Here is a 21,054-nt window from a genome sequence, read left to right on the forward strand (position 1 = left end):
CCTCCAGCCCTGTCTTACAGACATCCCACAGGGGCCCTGGTAACCAGCAGTACTTCATTCCCAGTGCCAGGCAAGTGGCAGGCTTTCAACATGCACTGGCAGAATGGCTTTCAACATGTACTGGCTGAAGGACTTTCAACACGCACTGGCGGAAGGACTTTCAACACGCACTGGAGGAACGGCTTTCAACACGCACCGGAGGAACGGCTTTCAACACGCACCGGCGGAAGGACTTTCAACACGCACCGGCGGAAGGACTTTCAACACGCACCGGCGGAAGGACTTTCAACACGCACCGGCGGAAGGACTTTCAACACGCACCGGAGGAACGGCTTTCAACACGCACCGGAGGAACGGCTTTCAACACGCACCGGCGGAAGGACTTTCAACACGCACCGGAGGAACGGCTTTCAACACGCACCGGCGGAAGGACTTTCAACACGCACCGGCGGAAGGACTTTCAACACGCACCGGCGGAAGGACTTTCAACACGCACCGGCGGAAAGACTTTCAACACGCACCGGAGGAATGGCTTTCAACACGCACCGGCGGAAGGACTTTCAACACGCACCGGCGGAAGGACTTTCAACACGCACCGGAGGAATGGCTTTCAACACGCACCGGCGGAAGGACTTTCAACACGCACCGGCGGAAGGACTTTCAACACGCACCGGCGGAAGGACTTTCAACACGCACCGGAGGAATGGCTTTCAACACGCACCGGCGGAAGGACTTTCAACACGCACCGGCGGAAGGACTTTCAACACGCACCGGCGGAAGGACTTTCAACACGCACCGGCGGAAGGACTTTCAACACGCACCGGAGGAATGGCTTTCAACACGCACCGGCGGAAGGACTTTCAACACGCACCGGCGGAAGGACTTTCAACACGCACCGGCGGAAGGACTTTCAACACGCACCGGCGGAAGGACTTTCAACACGCACCGGCGGAAGGACTTTCAACACGCACCGGAGGAAGGACTTTCAACACGCACCGGAGGAATGGCTTTCAACACGCACCGGCGGAAGGACTTTCAACACGCACCGGAGGAAGGACTTTCAACACGCACCGGAGGAACGGCTTTCAACACGCACCGGAGGAAGGACTTTCAACACGCACCGGCGGAAGGACTTTCAACACGCACCAGAGGAAGGACTTCCAACACGCACCGGAGGAAGGACTTCCAACACGCACTGGCGGAAGGACTTCCAACACGCACTGGCGGAAGGACTTTCAACACGCACTGGAGGAACGGCTTTCAACACGCACTGGAGGAACGGCTTTCAACACGCACTGGAGGAAGGACTTTCAACACGCACCGGAGGAATGGCTTTCAACACGCACCGGAGGAACGGCTTTCAACACGCACCGGAGGAAGGACTTTCAACACGCACCGGCGGAACGGCTTTCAACACGCACCGGCGGAAGGACTTTCAACACGCACCGGAGGAAGGACTTTCAACACGCACCGGAGGAACGGCTTTCAACACGCACCGGCGGAACGGCTTTCAACACGCACCGGCGGAACGGCTTTCAACACGCACCGGCGGAACGGCTTTCAACACGCACCGGCGGAAGGACTTTCAACACGCACCGGAGGAAGGGCTTTCAACACGCACCGGAGGAACGGCTTTCAACACGCACCGGAGGAAGGACTTTCAACACGCACCGGAGGAAGGACTTTCAACACGCACCGGCGGAAGGACTTTCAACACGCACCGGCGGAAGGACTTTCAACACGCACCGGCGGAAGGACTTTCAACACGCACCGGCGGAAGGACTTTCAACACGCACCGGAGGAAGGACTTTCAACACGCACCGGAGGAACGGCTTTCAACACGCACCGGCGGAACGGCTTTCAACACGCACCGGCGGAACGGCTTTCAACACGCACCGGCGGAAGGACTTTCAACACGCACCGGCGGAAGGACTTTCAACACGCACTAGAGGAACGACTTTCAACACTCACTGGCGGAAGGACTTTCAACACGCACTGGAGGAAGGACTTTCAACACGCACTGGAGGAAGGACTTTGAACACGCACTGGAGGAAGGACTTTCAACACGCACTGGAGGAAGGGCTTTCAACACGCACTGGCGGAAGGACTTTCAACACGCACTGGAGGAACGGCTTTCAACACGCACTGGCGGAACGGCTATCAACACGCACTGGAGGAACGGCTTTCAACACGCACTGGAGGAACGGCTGTCAACACGCACTGGCGGAAGGACTTTCAACACGCACTGGCGGAAGGACTTTCAACACGCACTGGAGGAAGGACTTTCAACGCACTGGAGGAATGGCTTTCAACACGCACTGGAGGAAGGACTTTCAACACGCACTGGAGGAAGGACTTTCAACACGCACTGGCGGAACGGCTTTCAACACGCACTGGCGGAACGGCTTTCAACACGCACTGGCGGAACGGCTTTCAACACGCACTGGCGGAACGGCTTTCGACACGCACTGGCGGAAGGACTTTCGACATGCACTGGCGGAAGGACTTTCGACACGCACTGGCGGAACGGCCTGGCCAGGGGGCCCGTGGGAGGCGGTTTGCTGAAATTCAGCATGTGGCTCTGCGCCTTGGGCGCGTGGCTGTGTCTCTCTAGGATCTGTTTCACCATCTGTGAAATGGGGTCATGATCATGTCTCCCTTACGGGGTCCTTGTAGAGTGGCTGACACAAAGCAGGTGTTGGTCAGTGGCAGCTGCTGTCCCCCGGCCACAACAGCCAACACGAACCCTAAACTGGAAGGGAATCATCACTTCACTCTCTGTACGGTCACAGAGCAAGTCTCTTTTTATTTTTATTTTTATTTTTATTTTTTTGAGATGGAGTTTCGCTCTCGTTACCCAGGCTGGAGTGCAATGGCGCGATCTCAGCTCACCTCAACATCCGCCTCCTGGGTTCAGGCAATTCTCCTGCCTCAGCCTCCTGAGTAGCTGGGATTACAGGCACGCGCCACCATGCCCAGCTAATTTTTTGTATTTTTAGTAGAGACGGGGTTTCACCGTGTTGACCAGGATGGTCTCGATCTCTTGACCTCGTGATCCACCCGCCTCGGCCTCCCAAAGTGCTGGGATTACAGGCGTGAGCCACCGCGCGCGGGCACAGAGCAAGTCTTAATTTCCACGATACAGGCTAAGTATCTCTTTTTCAAAATGCCTGGAACAGAAGGTGTTTTAGATTTCCGATTTTTTTAGCTTTTGGAATATTTGCATATACATAACGAGATATCATGGGGACGGGACCCAAGTCTAAGAACAAACTCCATTTATGTTCCATATACCTCTTACACACACGGCCTGAAGCGAATTCCACACGGTAATATTCCGTATACCTCTTACACACATGGCCGGAAGTGAATTCCACACGGTAATATTCCGTATACCTCTCACACACACGGCCTGAAGCGAATTCCACACGGTAATATTTCGTATACCTCTCACACACACGGCCTGAAGCGAATTCCACACTGTAATATTCCGTATACCTCTCACACACACGGCCTGAAGCGAATTCCATACGGTAATATTCCGTATACCTCTCACACACACGGCCTGAAGCGAATTCCACACGGTAATATTCCATATACCTCTCACCCACACGGCCTGAAGCGAATTCCATACGGTAATATTCCGTATACCTCTCACACACACGGCCTGAAGCGAATTCCACACGATAATATTCCGTATACCTCTCACACACACGGCCTGAAGCGAATTCCACACGGTAATATTCCGTATACCTCTCACACACACGGCCTGAAGCGAATTCCACACGGTAATATTCCGTATACCTCTCACCCACATGGCCTGAAGCGAATTCCACACGGTAATATTCCGTATACCTCTGACACATAGAGCCTGAAGCGAATTCCACACGATAATATTCCGTATACCTCTCACACACACGGCCTGAAGCGAATTCCACATGGTAATATTCCGTATACCTCTCACACACACGGCCTGAAGCGAATTCCACACGGTAATATTCCGTATACCTCTCACCCACACGGCCTGAAGCGAATTCCACACGGTAATATTCCGTATACCTCTGACACACAGCGCCTGAAGCGAATTCCACACGATAATATTCCGTAAAGCTCTCACACACACGGCCTGAAGCGAATTCCATACGGTAATATTCCGTATACCTCTCACACACACGGCCTGAAGCGAATTCCACACGCTAATATTCCGTATACCTCTCACACACACGGCCTGAAGCGAATTCCACACGGTAATATTCCGTATACCTCTCACACACACGGCCTGAAGTGAATTCCACACGGTAATATTCCGTATACCTCTCACCCACACGGCCTGAAGCGAATTCCACACGATAATATTCCGTATACCTCTGACACACAGCGCCTGAAGCGAATTCCACACGATAATATTCCGTATACCTCTCACACACACGGCCTGAAGCGAATTCCACACGATAATATTCCGTATACCTCTCACACACACGGCCTGAAGCGAATTCCACACGGTAATATTCCGTATACCTCTCACCCACACGGCCTGAAGCGAATTCCACACGGTAATATTCCGTATACCTCTCACCCACACGGCCTGAAGCGAATTCCACACGGTAATATTCCGTATACCTCTGACACACAGCGCCTGAAGCAAATTCCACACGATAATATTCCGTATACCTCTCACACACACGGCCTGAAGCGAATTCCACACGATAATATTCCGTATACCTCTGACACACAGCGCCTGAAGCGAATTCCACACGATAATATTCCGTATACCTCTGACACACATGGCCTGAAGCGAATTCCACACGGTAATATTCCGTATACCTCTCACACACACGGCCTGAAGCGAATTCCACACGGTAATATTCCGTATACCTCTTACACACACGGCCTGAAGCGAATTCCACACGGTAATATTCCGTATACCTCTCACACACACGGCCTGAAGCGAATTTCACACGGTAATATTCCGCATACCTCTCACGCACACGGCCTGAAGCGAATTCCACACGGTAATATTCCGTATACCTCTCACCCATACGGCCTGAAGCGAATTCCACACGGTAATATTCCGTATACCTCTCACCCACATGGCCTGAAGCGAATTCCACACTGTAACATTCCGTATACCTCTCACCCACACGGCCTGAAGCGAATTCCACACGGTAACATTCCGTATACCTCTTACACACATGGCCTGAAGCGAATTCCACACTGTAATATTCCGTATACCTCTCACACACATGGCCTGAAGCGAATTCCACACTGTAATATTCCGTATACCTCTCACACACATGGCCTGAAGCGAATTCCACACTGTAATATTCCATATACCTCTCACACACACGGCCTGAAGCGAATTTTACACGGTAATATTCCGTATACCTCTCACGCACACGGCCTGAAGCGAATTCCACACGGTAATATTCCGTATACCTCTCACCCACACGGCCTGAAGCGAATTCCACACAGTAATATTCCGTATACCTCTGACACACACGGCCTGAAGCGAATTCCACATGGTAATATTCCGTATACCTCTTACCCACATGGCCTGAAGCGAATTCCACACGGTAATATTCCGTATACCTCTCACCCACACGGCCTGCAGTGAATTCCACACGGTAATATTCCGTATACCTCTCACCCACACGGCCTGAAGTGAATTCCACACGGTAATATTCCGTATACCTCTCACCCACACGGCCTGAAGCGAATTCCACACGGTAATATTCCGTATACCTCTTACACACACGGCCTGAAGCAAATTCCACACGGTAATATTCCGTATACCTCTTACACACATGGCCTGAAGCGAATTTCACACGGTAATATTCCGTATACCTCTCACCCACACGGCCTGAAGCCAATTCCACATGGTAATATTCCGTATACCTCTTACACACACGGCCTGAAGCGAATTCCACACGATAATATTCCGTATACCTCTTACACACATGGCCTGAAGCGAATTTCACACGGTAATATTCCGTATACCTCTTACACACACGGCCTGAAGCGAATTCCACACGGTAATATTCCGTATACCTCTCACACACACGGCCTGAAGCGAATTCCACACGGTAATATTCCTTATACCTCTCACACACACGGCCTGAAGCGAATTCCACACGGTAATATTCCGTATACCTCTCACACACACGGCCTGAAGCGAATTCCACACGGTAATATTCCGTATACCTCTCGCCCACACGGCCTGAAGCGAATTCCACACAGTAATTTTGTGGATGAAACAAAGTTTGTGCACGCCAGGTCAGGAGGGGAATTGTCCACTTGCTGCAGCACGGTGGCCCTCACAGTTTTGGGTGTTGGAACGTTTTGGTTTTCTGAATTAGGGATGCTCAACCCTCACGGTAGGGATGGAGGAAGGACACCAAACCCTTCAGCCCTACTCTCCCTTTCTTGTAGAAATGTGTTCCCTGAGGAAACCAAGTGATGATCAGCGTGATGGTTCCTCCTTCTCGCTCTGCCATCTCTTCTCCTGAGTGATTTCCTAAGAGACTTGAGGACCCTGTGTTAGTTTTTTGGCTAATGACACTCTGTGCTGCCGTGTCAAAGGGCATATTTTCTCGATGCCTTAGTAAAGGACCAAAACGAGAATGAAAAATGTTAAAATCCAGAAAAGGAGTAAAAATTCAAGATGAACAAAGGGACGAAATAACACTTTTACACGTTGAAGGATATGAAATATACTTCACTTTCCCAAGACTGCCCTCTGCACAAACGTGCCCTTCCCCTGCCGATATAGTTAAGAAGCAATCAGGAGATAATCAAGAGCGCCTCAAAGCCTGTGCAATAAATAGCTCCCATATGCCCAACAAATCCCCAGGCTGCAGGCAAATGGCATTCAGCAGCATTGAGGGAGATTTTACTCTCTGTTAAGACAGAAGCAAAGTCAATTATTGCAATTAAACTCTATGAAGATTCCTATAATTTAATCAAATAAAAAGATTCTGCTTCAGAAGTTAGAAGGAAGTGTGTACGAGTTACGGGAGGAGGAGATGGCGGAGGACAGAGAGGGTGTTCGGGCCGTGGGCCGAGGGGCCCAGCGTGGCGCCTGGTGTGGCCTCGGTCAGCACCTCCCATAAAACCTATTCGCACGCTCTCCAAGGCCCTAGCTTGGTGTTGAAGGCCTGACCTGCGCTGGAGACATCACTCAGCACTCGGGACAGAGCACCGCCCAGGGAAGCTGTGTCAGAGCCACGGGTGACAATCCTGCTCGGACATGTGACCCATGTCGCTGCAGTGGGCCGCTGGGCTCCTAGAAGGCTGAGAGCCCACCTGGATCCAGCCGGGGGTGGCAGGCGGGGACTGACCCAGCTCCACATTTCACAGACCAGAAAAGCAGCCCCAGATGGTCTGGTTTCATGGACGCACAGAGGCTCAGAGGAGGCCGAGGGGATGAGCAGAGCCCAGGAGCGGGGGCCATGGCTCCGGGCGCGGGACGTTGCATGCAGGCTGCTCAGGGCTGTGGACTTGAGGCAAAGCTGTCTACAGGAGAGGAGGAAAATGACTCTGTTCAAGTACTAATAAGAGGAAAGGATGTAAAAAACCTACAGACAGCTGCAAGACAAATGCTGGAGCCCGACTATTAGCATACAGTGAAGCTGCTCTGAACCTCAAGCCGTGCCTGGGCCTGGCTCTACTGACAGCCCCACTCACAGCAAGGCACGGAAGATGGAAGTTCTGGGAGGAGCTGGCACCCTGCGCAGCCTGCTAAGCAAGACAGAGGCCCTCTCTGGGCCTTGGTGGTTTGTTTATTTATTAACCAAAGGAAAGAACCAGATTAGATGAGCTCAGAGCTCCCATTAAATTCTAAAATTGCACGGTAATTTTTTTTTTTTTGAGACTGAGTCTCACTTTGTCGCTCATGCTAGAGTACAGTGGCGTGACCTCGGCTCACTGCAACCTCCGCCTCCCAGGTTCAAGTGATTCTCCTCCATCAGTCTCCTGAGTAGCTGGGATTACAGGAATGCACCACATGCCCGGCTAATTTTTGTATTTTCAGTAGAGACGAGGTTTCACCACATTGGTCAGGATGGTCTCGAACTCCGGACCTCAAGTGACCTGCCCGCCTTGGCCTCCCAAAGTGCTGGGATTACAGGTGTGAGCCACTGTGCTTGGCCTGCACGGCCACCTTTTAAACAGCAGAGCAATGGCATTCTCTAATGACCATTCATCTGTCAATTAAAACTGGCTGCATTTTCTAGGATAAAATCAACACAAACTCGCAGCTCTGATTTGGGATTCCCAGCTGAAGACGAGTGGGAGAGTGGGTCCTATGTACAGAGAGACCATGGTGGTGGGCTTTGGGAGCAGCCAGCAGGAGGTTTGGCACTGCACGACAGCAGAGGGTGGGAGGGGACCGGGAAGGTGTCTGGATTAGCACCTCCCACAGCCGTCGTGCAGTCAAGCTGCTTGGAGGAGCAGGGCTGGAGTGCTAGAGGGCAGATCTGAGGGGAGGCGGCTGTGATTAGCTGTGACCGGCTCATCTGCATCGTGGGCTCCTCCCTCCAGCAGCTGGGGGCAGAGGGACTTTCTAAGCTGTTGGCTGCTCTGATGAGTCACTCGCCTGGAAAACATGTCATCCAGGCAAGAGCTGGGTTTTCAGGAAACAGCGCTGAGATGGCGGGCGCCCAGAAAGTGGGCAGGAGGAAAGCCGTCCAAGTCCACACAGCCTCCATCTGCGCTGATCAGTCAGGGAGCAGCGCCCGCCCCGGGAACAGAAAGCCCAGGTTATTACCTCGGAGGAAGGCAAGGTTTCAGGACCCCTGAAATTGAAAGTGAAGGAGAATGACTCCCCAATGACTTTGCATCAAAAATTAAACAGGAAACAGGCTCTGAGTACTCATCACTGCCGCCGCTGCCTGAGCAGAGTGTAAATGCAGATGACTTCATGTTTTAACCTCAGTTTTTTAAGGCTTTGTTCCCTCTTTCTTCCCGCTAAAAATTCAACCTCTCCATCACCACACAAGGAATATAATAGCGAGACTGTGAATTATTTATTCCAAATGCTCTCTTCTGCTCTGTTCCTGTGCGCTCCCTCGGGACGTACACACTTTGGTCTATTGATGAGGCGGGAGGGAAGAGCTCTGTGCACTGTTTTAGTGGCAGAGAGCCCTGCAGAGAGCCCACCGTGACGTTCGCGTGCGCGTCGGCTCAGTCCTCAGTGCGGTTGGCAGGATCTAATGACAGAGGTGAGCACGATTCTGTTTCTGAGCCGGACGTTCTCCCCGTCTGAGCGTCTGGGATCGCTTCTCATTCCTTCGTGCCTCCTCCCTGCCCTTGTTAAGGAACAGGATTTGAGGTGGGACATGCCACTAAGGATGGAGGCCACATTCCCTGCCTCCCTGGATGAGGCTGGACCAGACATTGCCACAGGATAGGGAGGTGATGGGTGTGTGAGCTGCCTGCACCCCAGGCCTGAGCTGCCTCGTGCACTCCTCGTGGCCTTCCCACCTGCTGGAACGTTGCCCCGGTGACCAGCAGGAGCTTCCACAGGGACGGGAGCCTCCAGGACAGGAGCCGCCTGAACCCTGACACCCGGTGCTACGGCAGCCGGTGCCCACGCTCACACTGGACAGGGACCAGCCAACCACACTGCTAGTCTTTCTTCTCCTACGAGGATCTACGATCTTCTCCGAGTCCAAAGCCCAATTTCTACATTCAATTCCCTGTCAGAGTTGGTTCATGATGCCATTTTCAGCATTAAATGGAACTGCCTCGTGTTTACTTTTTAGCTCCAGATTCATGCTAGCAACCTTGTTGCTGAAAACCCTCCCAGGAGAACATGTGTTAAATGCAAGTGATTCTCCTTGAAATCACATCATCATTGATTTCTGTAAAAAGAATCCTTTAATATTACTATTTGGCACTCCCAGAATAGAAAGACAAGAAGCCACGATGTCAGACCCTGCAGAAAATATCGCTAATTGGAGAGGATCCATGGACACGCACAGCAGGGGCTGAGGAGGAAGAGTGGGGTAAGCGTCCTGAGACTCAGCCCGAGTCGCTGCGGACACAGCCCTCCCTGCTGCACACGGCACTGCCATGCCCACAAACCCCACCACCCCTCCCCCGCCGCCACCATGCTGGGAGCGCAGGCACCAAGGGCTTCACAGAAGCCTCTGTCCCTCAGGATTCACAGCCCAGCTCGGGGCAGGCAGGCTGCCCCCGACCCATGCCCGTGCCCTCCTGGATGCCAGCCCAGTCTTCCGCTGTCTGAAAGCCCCCACGCCTGCCTTGTAGGCAACTCTACCAGTCATGTTTTTCTCATGTAAAGAAGTACACAATTATGTCTTCTGTTTGTCTCTAGTTCTGAATTTATGAACAATAATGCCTTAGCCATAAAGACTCTATGCTAAAAAATTGCTTTTAGTGCTTTGAAGGCTTAGAAAATCTACAGGTAGACTTCTGACGAAGCAAAGTCCTATCTAGGAGTTTTTCAGATGGAGAACCGCTGTTCCAGCTGTACTGCCCTGGCACAAGCATTGCTGATGTTTATTTATCATTCTATTCAGCATGTTTTTTGGCTGTGTGTAATACATATCTTCACATAGATATTAATTATGCTGCTGATGCAATTCCGTTTTGTTTCTCTCATTAACATACATTTTGTATAGTAATGAATAAAACGTGAAGACTGCTTACCTTCTTCTAAGTACACACATCTTTATTTCCTTTCCTATTGTTAGGTACTAGGGTCATGCTCAGTTTTTCCCTCTCATAACCAGTGTCCTGACAAATGGCTTCGCTTGTCCGCGTCTTTCAGAACATCCCATCAGACGTGTTCCATGGTTTTTCCTTAGCGACCTACTGTAATTGTGCTCCTGAGCCAGGTCACGGGTGGCTGCAGGGCAAAGGGGCGGGGCATCCAAAGGCAGGGTGAGCGGTGGGCAGGCAGGTGGCTGGCCGCCAGGGCCAGCACTGTAAAGGCTGTCAAGCCAGGCAGTGGCCAGGGCTCAGGGGCCTGAGGTCAGGAAGGTCCCAATCAAGAGCAGGCCCCAGCCAGGCGGGTCTCGGCCAGGCATCAATGGGTGGGAGTCACCAAGACGATTCGGATGCCAGGACAGGGCTGCGAACTCCCGAACCACCTCTCACATCCAGCTGGAGGGAAAACTCCAGGGCTCTGTCCCTGCAGGTGGGACGTGGCTGACTCCAAAATACAAAGAACGCCACCTGCTACGGGGTCCTCATGTGAGGCACGCCCTTCCTGAGACCTCACACCAGCTCCCGGGGCAGCAGTGCCACTCCCTGCTCATCTCTGCCTGATAAGACTCGTTCCGACACCGGGGGAAGCTTCCTCACGCTGACAGCGATGCTGGGATCCGCCATCACAGCGGCCATGTGTAACAAGAGGTGACAAGAGCTTTGCTCCCTGCTTAAACGCCACTGCTGCCTGGGTGCACCCCGTTCCAGGGATGTGCCTGAAACAGAAGCTCATGCACGTACGTATCATGACCTGGCACACATGCTACTGAGTCATCATGAAGCAGGCTGCGGCTAGATGGCTGGAGCCACGGCTGGCCCTTCCATGCAGCTCCTCACTCACCTCAGTTTCTCATCAGTAAAATGGGCATATTGAGAGCAAAAATCATAGCTTCACTGCAGCACCTGCTGTGAGGGGAGATGGCTTAAAAGGTGTAAACTTCAGAACATGCCCGACGTGCAGCCAGCAGGTGCTTATGCCATCCGTCGCTGGAATTCCTGTTCTCACATGACCACCTGTGATAGCAGTGACTGGTGTGCCGCAGGGCAGCTGTGGTCAGATCGCTCTCTGGGCTCTGCGACTTTACGCTCACCCTCTCCGACCCCAGCGCTGGTTGCCAGCTGAGGCGGACAGGCTAGAACCTGGCCCCAGGACCCCCGTCCCAGGTGTGGCCCCTCCCTGGAGGTGCAGGTGGGATCCGAGGCTGCTTTCGACCAGCAGAATATGGCGAAGGTGACAGCTGCCGTGACTGTGTGTGGCACTAGGCGAGCCTGCAGCTGCCGTGACTGTGTGTGGCACTAGGTGAGTCTGCAGCACCCGGCTCCCGTGGTGGTTCTGAGGGGCCAGAGGCCAAGCTAAGGACCCCATTTGGTGGGGACAGTGGGTGGCCTTAACTCGAAAGCAGGCTTAACCTGGTGGGACCCTGCACAGAGGACGTGGCTGAGTCCCCCAGCGGGAACTGGACCTGGAGGCTGCGTGCTGGTCTGCGATGACACTGCTGTCACACAGGAGTAGATGGCCGGCACCCTCCCTAATGCTGTTTCCGCCTGCAAATTCTATTTTCCACAAGTTTGCTGGAGGGATCCTATTACTAAGCAGAGGGGAGCGCCCACCAGAAGAGCCACGACACGGATGTAATCTGTGAATTAGGTTTTCTTCTGTCAGCACTAATCTTCCTCAATTCAGCACAGCTGCCCCGCTGGGCGTCCGCATTCGCTGCTCTGCCGCAAAGCCTGGAGCCCGTGCCCGCTGTGAGTCACTCCTGTTAGCCTCTTCCTTCCTGCGGGCCAAGCGGCTGACTAAATGCCCTCATCGTGCTCACGTCAGTCGCCCAGACAGGACGCAGATGCATGCGCAAGGTGTGAGTTTAAGAAAGAAAAAGGAAAAAAATCCAAAGTGCATAGTGTTCCTTCTGCCGTGTGAAGGTGAAAAGGTGAAACCCCAAAGCCACCCTGGCCATCTGCATCCACAGGCCAAGTTCTAGGCCATCTGCATCTCCAGGGCCAAGTTCTAGCCGCATGGCTGGTGGAGACCACAGGTGTGCCCAGTGTCCAGCAGCGACAGCACAGTGCCCCACCCCACACACTGCCCCCGCCCCGAGGAGCCTTGCCCTTCACCACCCCGGCCTGCTTCTTCTTCAGTTTTCATCTGCGATGTCCGTCAAACCCAACCATGGGAACACAGTGACACCCAGCAGAAGGGTGCCAGGGACCACCCTGCCCCAGCCTTGGAACTGAGGGGTCACTGCTGTGATTCTACATGAACAGAGTCCACTCCACTGCACTCGGGCCAGCCAGAAGCTCCAGCTGCTGGCAGTGGTTGTACCAGTGGCCGGGTGCCGCGGGCGCTGTCTTCCGTCCAGCTCTGCGGTCACTGTTGCAGGCCTCGGCAGGGGCTGGTGACAAGCTCTGCACGGCTGACCGGGAAGAGTCACTTTCGTGGATGAGGAAGGAAATGTGCTTCCTGCAGGTGGGCCGTGCGCCTGCAGAGGAGCATCTGTGCTGTGCTTCCTCATCCTCAAGGGCCTCATCGAAATGGGGCTTGGGGGTAACAGCAGCCCCAGGTAAGGCAGGCGACATTTTCTCTTACAGTAAAATACGGTGAGGGAGGGGGCCGGGACCCCCTTCACGATAAAGGTTTTCTTGCCCCAGCTGCTGGGGGCACCATGGCCAGGCAGCTCACAGCTGTCAAGCCCTCTTCTGGGTGGCCTGTGTGTGATGACCAATGCAGAACGCAGGCTGGCCCACTCACCTCCCATCCCACCCTCAGGGCTCCCCAGGGCCGGCGGAGGTGAGCCTGGCTTCTCTCTGCCCAGCCCTCCACCGCTGACCCAGGGCCGGCCCACTCACGAGCAGCGTCATGACAGCAGCCTCCGTCTCTGCCCGTTCCCACAGAGCCCACCCTGAAACAACCAGGATAATGTGCCCAGAAGGGAAGCGGGAGGACGTAGCGCCGACGATGGGCCACGCGGGCTGGATCACTCAAGGTGCACATTAGCCCAATCAGAGTCCCTGACATATTCAGGGAGGCCAGAACCAGGAAAGCAGAAAAACCTGAGCGTCCACAGTGACCGCCAGGAAGCAGGCGCCACCAAGCACCCATGCGATGCCGTCCCCAGGTTTTCTGGGCCTCTGTGGATTGCGACCTCATCTCATGATTCTTGAGTGTAACAAATAAGCACGATGCGGGCTGGCTCCGTGAGGCTCCGGGAAGCCGAGTCTGCAGAACAGCCGGCCTTTTCCGGGGCAGGGAAGGGCGGCCCCGCAGGGCTGGCAGAGGTTGCAGCTAGGCCTAGACTAGGACCTTCTATAAAGCAGCATGGATATAAACGCCGGCACTCAGAAAGCTTCCCAGGGGCCAGTACTAGAAAGCGGTCTCTAGATGGAGAGATGGGATGTGGCTGGCCTCGCCACGTGCTCCTCCCAGCACCCGTCCTCGGCCGCCCACCCTCGGCTGCTCTCTGTGCTCAGGCTCCGGTCTCTGACCATGAACTCCAGTGTGACGCCACTGTCTTTAACTGTGGTCAGCTGAGCGTATCAGGTAGGTGATGCCTTTACGTCTGGAGAAAGCATATTCCAGAAGGAAAAAGGTTTCCGTGGACCGATTCCTGGTAAGAGGAACCCACAGGAGCCTGCAAGCCCGGAGGCCCCGTCAGGCCCCGCTCTGAGAATTCAGCCGGCTCCCAGCGCTGAACTAGTGTTTCATCCAGGATCTTATGCGGCGCTAACCCCCCTTCAGCTCTTTTTTTCTTTTTCCTTCCCATTTTATAATAAATTTATTACAAAACCCTGTCTCAGAAGAAATAGAGACAGGATTGAAGGCTGTACTTTTCTTAAAGGAATAAGGCCATTTTGAGGATATCCTCTTTCAAAACTGCTCTAAGTATTTATTCAAAAAAATGTTCATTTAAAATATTTATTCTAAGTATTGCACAGGCTTTTCCAACAACTCTCTCTTTTACAGCTCTGTTATTCACGGACTCGTGAGGAATATGTCTGTGGTGGTTTTATTTACACATTATTTAAATGGTCTACTTCTATTTTTTTTTCCTTATCAGGGTTCTGTTTTATCTTACAGACTCTTAAGAAGGATACAGATCATGCATGCTTTAACTTCTGTTTAAAGTCCAAGTGCTGTGCTGGGTATAATGTATTTTGATCTATCTCATGTTAAGTATTTACTATCATTAAAATTTAGATTATTTGGAACTTTTCTGGAGTAGGTGATGGGAAGTGAGTTTAGGTTCCCTTCTTGCTTCTCTGGGTTTCCCGTGCTGAGGGAAAGTGGTCATGCAGATATTCAAGAGGAAAACACAGGCTGAAATAGACCAGATCACGAAAGCATGCAGCACGGTGCTTTCTGAGCTGGCATATGTGAACTGCTCACTTAAAAATATTTGTGTTAGGGTTTCTCCCACTGATGAACACAACTATTTTTCCTTTGTTTTAATACCATTTTAGAATTTGCCCAAACCTGCTTCTGTTAGGACGGCCACAGAAAGAAAGAAACCAAATGTCTTCAAACATAATGTCTAGACTAAAAACCAACCCCATCGCTATTACTGTTACTACTATTAGTAGCTGTATAAACAGCAGCAACTCAGCAATGGGAGAAGACTATAATCAACAGCCATAAAAGATGACACTCGTGATCGTGTGTGTGAGAAATAAGCATCAAAACTAATTGGTCACGAGCCCAACAGTTTCATTCTCCAGAGCTATCTTGGATGCGCTTCATAAATTCAAGTCAGCAAGTTATTTTCTCACCACTGGTTTCTAAAAGGCTAGAAACTCTCTTACAAAGCGCCGCCCTCCCGAGTTGTGGAGCCGTGAGGCTGCAGCCGGCGCTGCTCCCTTGCGGTCTGGAAAGGCCCTCCCAGGCTTCTACCCTCGGAAGGAGACGCCCGCCCCACTGCGTGGAGGTCTCCAGGAGCACTGCACTTAGCATCACGTGTTAATGCCACGCAGGGTCCCCAAGTTAGGTGTGGAGCGCCCCTGCCCGGCTCCGTGCAATTCCATGACATCGCAGTGGGGCAGAGGGCGGGGTGCACGGCACCCGGAGGACCCCACGCGAGACACTCACCACATTGCGTGCATGTACGTGGGCGGCAGCCGCGGGCTGCTGACGGGAGTGCAGTTGTACGACCTCATGATCCTTTCCGCCAGTAAGAAATTTCGAAACAGACTAGCCACCAGCAAGTCCTGTCTGAAGAGCTTCTGGAAGAGATCTGAGGGCAGACAGAAGATGGAAAAAAGTCCTTAGTGATTCGTGTCTATCATTTAAAGCCAAATACACACATTCATTTCTATCAAAAATTACTAAAAACAAGTTGGGACTAATATGCATATTTCTCATCAGCAATACACACACGCAGGCTTAAACATACACACGCATGCACATATATACGTTTACAGATATATACATACACACATGAACACACAAGCATATGCACACATGTGCACAGAGACGCAAATATACACACATGCACAAAAATACATACACACGAGTGTACACATGCACACGCATACACGGTGCACATATACACACACGTAAACAAACACCCCAAAATCAACCAATCAATACACAAAAAATACAAATGTGAGTCCTATTCACATTTGGTTTTCAGCAAAAGTGAATAATGCCAATGACTATATAGACAAGCCGCCCCTGCCCGGTGAAGGCTGCGCTACCAGTCAGGGCAAATGCTGACATGGCGTCTCTCCGCACACTGTTCGGAGAACTGGTGTCCTGGAACTCCCCACCGCCAGCAGAAACTGCCTTACGGGGTCGTCTTCTCCTTTTCAGCCCCTCCCACCGTCTTCCTCGCTAGTGAGGCGCTCACCGATCCCATCCGACTTCTCTCATGTCCGAGAGTCACTCCCCGCGACCCCAAGGCCATAGCCTCCCTCCCCAAGGCCCGGCCCCGCGCCTCACCCCGCGGGAGCACGTTCCACGCAATGGTGTCTGTGATGGCCGTGAAGATCCAGTTCAGCTCGCCCAGGGGCGTCCTCCTGTCGTTCAGGCGGCCAGGGATTCTAGAAGACAGGGCGCGTTCTCATGAGTGATGTCATGGCTGAGAGCAGGTAATGGAGCAGAGCTTGCAAGAAAAAAGGGCGCGGGCGGCGAAAGGCTCTGAGCAGAGGTTCAGCGCCGGGAGAATCAAACTCTCACAGCTCAGAGCTCAACCGCCATTTGCAGCTTCCCCCTCCCCGCACACCTCCAAAAAGGCTGCTGCTTCCCGCGTCCCCAGACGTGCACACCAAGGCCAGGTGGTCACACATGGTTCCCGTGGACAGCTGACTGGACAGTCCGTGGTGCGTACTGAAAGCGGTGCACACCGCGCCCTGCAGGCCCACGCGCGACGCTCCGCAAGCCCACACCTCAGCCTGTGAATGCTGTGGAGGTGCAGGGTCCACGCCGGGGCGAGTCTCGCCCACAAGGTCTACTTCACTCCCACGTATTCAACCCGCAGCCGATGCTGCAACAGAGATGTGGGGACTGCCAGCGTGTGCCCAGGCCCCGTCCTCGGGAGCCGGGTCTCGGGGGAGGGACAGGCAACAGGCAAGCGCACAAGCACATGAGAGGTGCCCAGTGACGGCGGAGAGCAGAGCAAACACGACAGAGTGGGAGGGGATGAGGCTGCTGCGCTTCGCACGGGGCGGGCGGCGCCAAGGACCACTCCTCAGCCACGAGAAGGACGAAACCATGACTTCCGCAGCAACTGGGATGGAGCTGGAGGCCATTATTCTAAATGAAGTCACTCAGGATGGAAAACCAAACGCCTCATGTTCAGAGCCATGAGTATGATTCTGCTACTGAGAAGACCGAGCAGATCAGTGATTCCCGTTTTGGGGACCCATGTGATGGCACCGTCTTCGTAGGAGTAACACTCAGAGGCTGTGGGTCAGGGATCCAGGGCAGCTGAGTCAAGTAAGCTTCTTTTCTAAAACTGCTGTAGTTGGAGTCCCGCTGTGTTGCCCAGGCTGTTCTGGAACTCCTGGCCCAGTGATCCTCCCGCCTCCTGCTCCCAAAATGCTGGGATTACAGGCGTGAGCCACCATGCCCATCCTAAGCAAGCTTCTTAGTATAATTCTTCAACACATGCTCTTTCCTCCCACTAAATGCCTTTTCCTTTAGGAACAAAAATAACGTCTTATTTCCTCAAAATAGGCTCAGTAATAGGACAAGAAAAATGAGAAATGATATGAGAAACTGGTATAATATTCTAAAGCGGCACTGTTGCTCAAACAATGCCAGAAGTCTGAGACAAAGATTTCCAAATTCAAGAAAAATTTTGACCTCCACACAGGAGACTTGAGTGTACCCAACATCGAGGTTTTACGGTCAGGCTGCTGGCCAGGGTGGACGTCTGAGAAGCACCTGTCAGTAGCTTTGTGGGTGGGGCAGGATGGGCGCATCAAGGATTCCCACCATTTAAAAGAAACCAGGGCCTGGCGGTGAACACGCAGCACAAAGACATCGGAGCCCCGTCTCACCCCGCTTCCTTCTCCCCAGCCTGCTCCCACTTCAGAACGAGCATATCAGACCCCCGATCAGAGGAAAAGCAAAGACACTCACTCTGTAACAACCTGCAACAGAGCCTGGCCCCACGGAGGCATGGAAGGGTGGGGCGCACCTCCCAAAGAGAAGACACTTCCTTATGAAACACAAGCAAACAGCCTGGGAACTCATTTTACCAGGCTGCTCATCTCAGCCCTCAAGCGCGAGTACAAACGGGTGGCTGCCTTGGACGTGGCCCTGGGAAACAGCACGGAGGAGGTGCATTGGGGGTATCGTGGGGTGGAGGTGGAGCCCCAACACACTGTGTCTTGGGTTCCACATCTGCGAATGAGAAACACATATGCTGAAAACCTTTTTAATGAAATGACTGACAAGATTGTCAATCACAACGTTCCGCAGAAACTGACTCTTTCAAGCTGCAGGACTGTCATGGGGACGCACCTGCCCTCCTCACCAAAGCCGAGCAGAGGAGGGACAGCGCCCAGGCCGCCCGTCCTCACCAAAGCCGAGCTGAGGCCACATACTCTGCGGTCTAGGATCAGGAAACACACAAGTGGCCCACGTGTGCAAGGAAGGAGGATATGGGAGGTGCTGATCTTGAGCGTCCTGTTACGGGCTCTCTCTTCTCTCTTAACATATCTGGAGTTAACCAAACTGCGAGGGCAGAGGACTGTCCCCAAGACTCAGGAAGAGAGGCACCCAGGGCAGGGTGGGGCCCAGCACCACGAGCAGAGTTTGGATCCTCGCTCCGTGGAGTCCAGACAGTTCCCCTCCCAGCAGGACTGTGACACCCTGGAGCACTGCCAAGCTGGGAAGTGCCCAGAGCCTGTGTGTTCAGAGTCACACGGACATGACCGATGGACCGACTGAATCTGCATCACTTGAAGTCCGCACTCTACGTTACGTGGCTGATCTGACGTGTACAGCCCCCATCCTAAGGCGGCTCGGTACGCCTGTCCCTGCCCTAAACAAAGACACTTCTATCCTGTACGAGTGGGAGCTGGCACGACCTTCTTTACTTCATGTAAAGGTCAGAGACATGTACGTAGCTCAGTACATCCACTTCCAGGAAGCGATCAAGCTAAACCGGAAGCAGGATGGCGAAATGGGGTGCACGGAGGGTGTGTGGTGCTGTCATTTGCCGTCGCGGAAAGTCCGACATTTGCTCTGAAACCAGTGAGGGAGAAGTGACTAAGCAAACCATGCAACAACCACAAGGCAGCAGCTACAACAGCTGTTACTTCAATAACGTGGGAAATGCTTTGCAACATTAAGAAGCAAGACACACACGCTATAGTCCCAATTACGTCTGCGCAAGGAGAGACAACTGGAGGAGAAACCTCAAAGTGCGATCACGGGATACTCTTGTCTTTACAGCATCAACATTTACTTCAATGAATGTGTCCAGTTGAGTAACAGGGAACTGCCGAAACCCTGGTTCCTGCAGCTCCTCATCCTCGGCCCTGGTGATGCCCGGGAGGGAGCCTGTGGGGTGCAGCACAGGTCGGGCAGCTGTGGGGGCAGGGCGTGGGTGGGTGCATCTCAGAAGCGTAGGGACCACAGACAGACAGGCCACTTGCCCACAGGCTGTCTGCAAACCAGGACTAAGCGCACACCTAACGTGAGCCCATGTATCCTGAATCAAGTGAAGCTCACATAGCCCTGCTGCTCCCGAGTCTGTGACCCCTGCTTAACAGAAAGCTGCCTTCTAAGCAGCAAGGGGATTCCCACGAGCTCCCGCACCCTGGCAATGTCACTGGATGGCCACGCCATCAAGATAAACAGAGGCCAGGTAGGGCCTGTGTGTACTTAGTTGTGTATCTGCGAATTAGTATCTTGTGACAATCACCAGTAGATAAACGCAAAGCTAGACTCGCCCAACACGGTCCTGAAAATCCCACTGATCTCTTCCCTAAGTTCATCACTAAACCAGACACAGCCATCTGCCCGGCTGACTTCAGACAGACCCAGAAATCGTTCAAGTCGATGAACCAACCATCCAGTGAGTGAAATCTGACGCGGCTTCTTGACGTAACAGGCCAGGTCCTACCTGGGGTGACAACGCGGCACGAAGTCCAGCGTCCCTCACTTTTCACGTCACATGAAGTTAAATCCTTGCGACACTGTTTGTTTCTGGCTTCCTTTCTGTACCCGATCCTAACCAATGCTGAGCCTCGCCCCACTCAGGAGGCCACCGGGATCATGAGGGGACCACGGAAGAGGTCTAGTGGCATGGGGTATCCATGTCAGACCACATTTCATTCCAGAAGTTTCTTTGAACCCTCAAAGGGTTAATGATCAAGGTGGCTCTTTCAAAATTGAAATCCACAGTGTTAATCAAGGACTTTTATGTGAGAACTAAAACAGCTACAGTTCAGGGAAAGATCCCTGAATCGGGAGGCAAGAAAACTCCAGCACTGGTCCCAGCTGTGCTGTGGCTGGATGACTCGTGGCACCTGCTGTTCTGCTGAGTCAACGCGGCTCACCTTGATGCAAAATGGGGACTGAAATAAAAGGGAATACATTCCAACAGCAGATGTGGCAGATGCCGGGGCGGCCTCCCCGACAGGGCCCACGCCTCCTCAAACTCTCCTCCGCTTCTGTCAAAAGGAGGGTCTATCTCCACCTTCCTTTACACTTCTGGGCTCACCTGCGGCATTTGGCTTCTTGCCAGGATTTATCTTCCTTACCCCAGTATCCAGGCCGTCATGGTGACCCTGGCCCTGCTAGACGCCGGCGGAAGTTCAGCATCCACACCCCATCTGTGCAGCCGCCCTAGAGCACCAGGCCAGCTCTGAAATACC

General features: G+C 53.1%; 1 protein-coding gene across 5 annotated transcripts in view; it reads right to left on the minus strand.

Moving 5' to 3' along the window:
* RPTOR (regulatory associated protein of MTOR complex 1) overlaps positions 1–21,054 on the minus strand; it is a 427,638-nt gene that overhangs the window by 121,432 nt on the left and 285,152 nt on the right. For all 5 annotated transcript variants that reach the window (XM_064369298.1, XM_064369297.1, XM_064369299.1 and 2 more), the window contains 2 exons: positions 16,664–16,764; positions 15,812–15,956 (listed from right to left, as the gene is read on the minus strand). In XM_064369298.1, coding sequence (XP_064225368.1) covers positions 15,812–15,956; positions 16,664–16,764 — 246 coding nt within the window. The remainder of the gene's footprint in view (positions 1–15,811; positions 15,957–16,663; positions 16,765–21,054) is intronic.

The sequence above is a fragment of the Aotus nancymaae genome, unplaced genomic scaffold, assembly GCF_030222135.1.
Source record: "Aotus nancymaae isolate 86718 unplaced genomic scaffold, 86718_ANA_hifiasm-v0.15.2.pri h1tg000089l, whole genome shotgun sequence".
NCBI lineage: Eukaryota > Metazoa > Chordata > Mammalia > Primates > Aotidae > Aotus > Aotus nancymaae.